This window comes from Capsicum annuum, chromosome 7 (genome assembly GCF_002878395.1).
Source record: "Capsicum annuum cultivar UCD-10X-F1 chromosome 7, UCD10Xv1.1, whole genome shotgun sequence".
Taxonomy (NCBI): domain Eukaryota; kingdom Viridiplantae; phylum Streptophyta; class Magnoliopsida; order Solanales; family Solanaceae; genus Capsicum; species Capsicum annuum.
Window position 1 is genome coordinate 4,866,016 of NC_061117.1, and position 4,777 is coordinate 4,870,792.

The 4,777-nt window shown below is 26.1% G+C and overlaps 1 protein-coding gene across 1 annotated transcript in view; it reads left to right on the forward strand.

Moving 5' to 3' along the window:
- Nucleotides 1–1,509: 1,509 nt before the first annotated feature.
- The window catches only part of LOC107855237 (norbelladine synthase), a 9,568-nt gene continuing 6,300 nt past the window's right edge, over nt 1,510–4,777 (forward strand). The window contains exon 1 of the mRNA XM_016700235.2: nt 1,510–1,707. Within this exon, the coding sequence (XP_016555721.2) occupies nt 1,536–1,707 (172 nt within the window). The 5' untranslated portion in view covers nt 1,510–1,535. The remainder of the gene's footprint in view (nt 1,708–4,777) is intronic.

The following is a 4,777-nucleotide window of genomic DNA, read 5'->3' on the forward strand; positions in this document are numbered from 1 at the left end:
GTATGTATATATATATATGTATGTATATATATATATATGTATGTATGCATGTATGTATATATATATATATATGTATGTATGTATGTATTATGTACATATATATATATATATGTGTGTGTGTGTGTGTGTGTGTATGTGTGTATGTACATATATATATATGTGTATGTATCTACATATATATATGTGTATGTATATATGTATATATATATATGTGTGTGTATGTATCTATCTATCTATATATATATATGTGTGTGTGTGTGTGTATGTATGCACATATATATATGTGTATGTACATACATACATATGTGTGTGTATGTACATACATATGTATGTATATATATCATCATCAAAATAAGAAATTTTTAGACTATTAAATCTCATAAGTTCTTATAAGCATTGATAAATAAATTGATAAAACTGAAAATTAAAAGTTATATTCATTGTCAATTTGAAATATTTGTATACTATTGGGTGACACCAAAAAACAAACATTAAATTGAGCTAGTAGTTTTGGCTCCATACATTTAGCTTCCTAACTTCACACATCATTAAATTGAGCTATTAGTAACCAAGTATTTGTTTTAAATTGACTTTTTAAAAAAGAAAAAATTCACTCGAAGTTTGGTATTTGTGTTGTAGTCCAATTAAATTCGGAAGAGAATTATTTTCATTTCAGAAGCTCGAACTCAACACATTTATTTAGGTTAGTTTTACAATCAATTTATGTTTACTTCAAATGTAGTTTTCTTTAATTTATATGAATAAACAGATAATTTATCAAAATGATTTTTTTTTTTCAGTATGAATTTAGACATTGATTTTTTGTTATTTCAGTTTTTCTTAAGATAAGTTGTAACAACACCAAAAATATTAAAAATCAGACTTTTCATAATAAAAATATTTTTTAAAAAAAATGATATGACATCTTGCCATTATTGCTATAATCGATTAATTTAAATTCACTTTCAATAAAAATAGGTGTGTGGTAGATTATCAGATTAATTTAAATTCGAAATCGATTTTTCGGAGTATTGGATGTCTTTTCCCTTTGTAAGAAAGACGGCAACATTTGTCAAAATTATACCCCGGTCCATTTTTACGTTAATTATTAAATAGGAACAAACTTTAAATTGCAATGCAAAAAATATCTTATGTTAACAACAACAAAAAAATACTTCATTCATTTTAATTTGTTCAACATATTTTGACTTGACACAAAGTTTAAGAAGATTTTTGAATCTATTAATCTTAAATTGTGTATTTAGCAATTGTACCAAAAAAAAATCTTTTTAATTTTGTGATCTTAAATATAAGATGTGGAAAGCTAAAGTTAAAGAATTACTTAAAAAAAGAAAATAGGTCAAACAAATTAAAACTATGAGAGTAAATAAAATCTCCCTATGTAAATTCCCTAGCATAAAAGGAAATCTAGCTAACCAATAAAAATATGTTCAACAACTTGTGGTTCAAATTGATCTTATCAAATAGTCCTATAAAGAAAACCAAAAAAATAATATTTTCATAAAACTAACAAAATGTTGGGAAAATTTTCAGAGCAAATACAAATAAATGCACCAATAAGTGTAGTTTGGAATCTCTATGGTACTTTAAAAATGGCAAATTTTCTTGTTGAAAAACTCCCAAATATTGTTGAAAAAGTTGATTTAATTGAAGGCCATGGAGGAACTGGTTCAGTGCTGCAAGTTAGTAAGTTATTATTTTACTATAAAAATATTTTCATTTCATTGAGTACAAAATATATTTTTGATGTTTACGTCAAATTAATAAATATAATATATGTGTTTAGTATAGACTTTTTCATTATAAACCACCGCTCTACCTTTTTCCCTTTCTCTCTTGTTCATAGGTAATGTCTCCAGTAAATGGTAAATACTTATCTGCATATAATGTTTACACTAAATTAATTAATTTATAATATAGGAATGAAAAATTAAAATGAAAATGTAAACCACCTTAATTATGATTAGATAATAAATTTGTATATGCAAAATATTTTACATTCATTTGTTTCATGTAAACATCGAATGTGAATAAATTTTTACCGAAATCAACTAGTCGGTTTTCTTAATTTTTCTACTTACACATCAAACACATAATAAACCCCACCTCCAACCCACCCCTCTATATCTCTGTTTATTTATGCTGCAATTTGATACTCTTTCTGTTTCATTTTATTTGACATTATTTCTTTATTTGATTTTTTTTTTTTCAAAAATGTTATGTCAAGTCAAACTACAACAGACAATTAACGATTTAAATTTAAAATCTGTTGGATGATTTATGAATACTTTTGTTTTTTTTTTTTACCAAATGTGATAGATGTTCCAGGCAATCCTCCATATAAAGAGAAATATGTGTTAGTGGATGATGAAAAAAAAGTGAAGTAGAGGTTGTTGAAGGTGGATATCTTGATCTTGGATTCAATTTTTATAAAATTAAAATTGAAATTATAAAGAAAGATGAGAATTCAAGCATCATCAAACTTACCACTGATTTTGAGACCAAAGATATTGAAAAAATTCAATCTACTATTGGTAACTTCCAAGCCTATGTTGCCATCTTGAAGGCTTCTAAAGATTATGTTGAGAAATAATATTTTTGTTATTATTATTATTATTGAATTCCCTGAACCTATGCATAACGAGAGCTTTAGTGCATCGAATTATCATTTTTAATTATTATGATTGGATTTTCCGTAGTTTATGTTGTTTTCTTTTTTTACTTTGTTGTTATTGTTATTGGCCTTTCTAGTAATGTATGTGCTGTATAATGATGGACTTGCTATTGGATGTTATTATTTTTAGTCATGAATAAAGCAAGATAAGTCCTTCTTTGTATCGGAATTTGTTGTGGTTGAGATGAGGGTTTTTCGAAAATATTTTTTCTATTTTTAAGAGAAAATGATAAGATTTGTGTATGGCCTATATATCCTTCTCAAATCTCGCTCGTGGGATTTAATTGAATATGTTGTTGTAATAAAGCAAGATAAAGTCATTTGTTTGTGTTGATAGGAGTGTTGGCCTAGCTATGGGATTGAATGGAAATAATTTTAATAGATATGACAAAGTCTTTTAGATTTATATACACTAATCAAATAGAACTTCATTCGTTTTAAATTAAGAGACGTTTCACGTAAACAAGAAGACATTAATGATACGCTTTCAATTTAACCTTTACTAAATTAAAGAAATTTTACTTGATCAAAAAACTACGACTAAAGAGCTACATCTAATTCAGTGTATTTATTAAGAATAAGTTAATAAAAATTGATTTTATATGAATTTTGATCAATGTATAAAGATGCAATCTTTTCATTATTTTATTACTATGAAAGCAATTGCAACTTGTAGCATTTGCTTTGAAATTAAGTTAAATTAACTTTTTAAAACAAAATAGGACAAGTAAAAATGAACATAACACTTTCACCTGCAAAAATACCCAACAACCAAGTTAGTAATATGGTGTGTAAAATTGTAACTTGTCTTGGAGTCGTAAGTAAGCTTTATTTGGCCAGGAGCACATCGATTTTTCAAAACGAATAGGCTAGTTCTATCTCTCAATTACCAATAATGTACTCGAGAAGGTCCCTCAGTTCCGCGATGCCAACGACGAGTAGAAGCAAGGTTATTAGATACCTCAGAAAAACGAGATATTAGTAACAAGTATGTTGTTTTAAATTGATTTGAAAAAAAAAAATTACCCGATATTTGATATGTGTATTCAAGTCCAATTAAATTAAGATATGCATACTGCAAGGTTCATTTCTGAGGGCGATAATTCCAACAGAATTATTTTCATTTCCAGGAACTCCAACCCAATACCTCAAATTAAGGGCGGAAGAATCTTAACCATCCAAACTTAATATTAAGAAATAAAAAATACGTTTCTTTAGGGTACCCTTACAATCAATTTATGTTTACTTCAAATGTATTTTTCATTAATATATATGAACTAGTTCAGGTGTACGCGCCTTGCGCGTGTACCTCTCTTTGATGAGTTCAAATAATACACTAAATAGGATATTTTTTAAATAATAAAGATGAATATAATAATTAAATTTAATATATTTTGAGTATGTAAAGTTGAAGAATTTATTTATTAAACCTAACATTTACCAAAAATATTTTTAAAAGTAGATCGACATTCATCTACCATCTATAAATTACAACAAAACAATACAATGATAGAGACATCAAAATAATACAATTAAATTTAATATTTACACATAAAAATTTTCTCAAAGTCGTCCGACACTCATCTTCCTCCTGTAAACAATAACAAAACAATACGATAATAGAGATATCAAAATAATACAACTAAACCTAACCTTTACATAAAAAAAAAATCTTCAAAATTAGGGGTGTACATAGGTCGGGTTGGTTTGGTTTTCTATTGAAAAAAAAAATAAACCAATTATGTCGGTTTATTAAAACTATAAACCAAATCAAACCAACATATAATCGTTTTTTTCGGTTTAGGTTTTAATCGGTTCTTTTCATTTTTTGGGTTTTTTCAATTTTTCTCGGTTTTTTTATAATATTTATTTTTGACAATTATATTGTGATTGAAGTTTAGATCAAGTATGTTTTCACTCATGCGCTAATGAAAAATCACAATTATGAAAAATTGAGGAGCGAAAAACTCTCTTGAAACTAAAAAATAAGATAAGAATGAAAAGTTTAGGTTTTAAGTTTATATTGGATTTTGGATCATTTTATTAGCAATTAATGGATAAATATTACAACTTAAAAGCCCA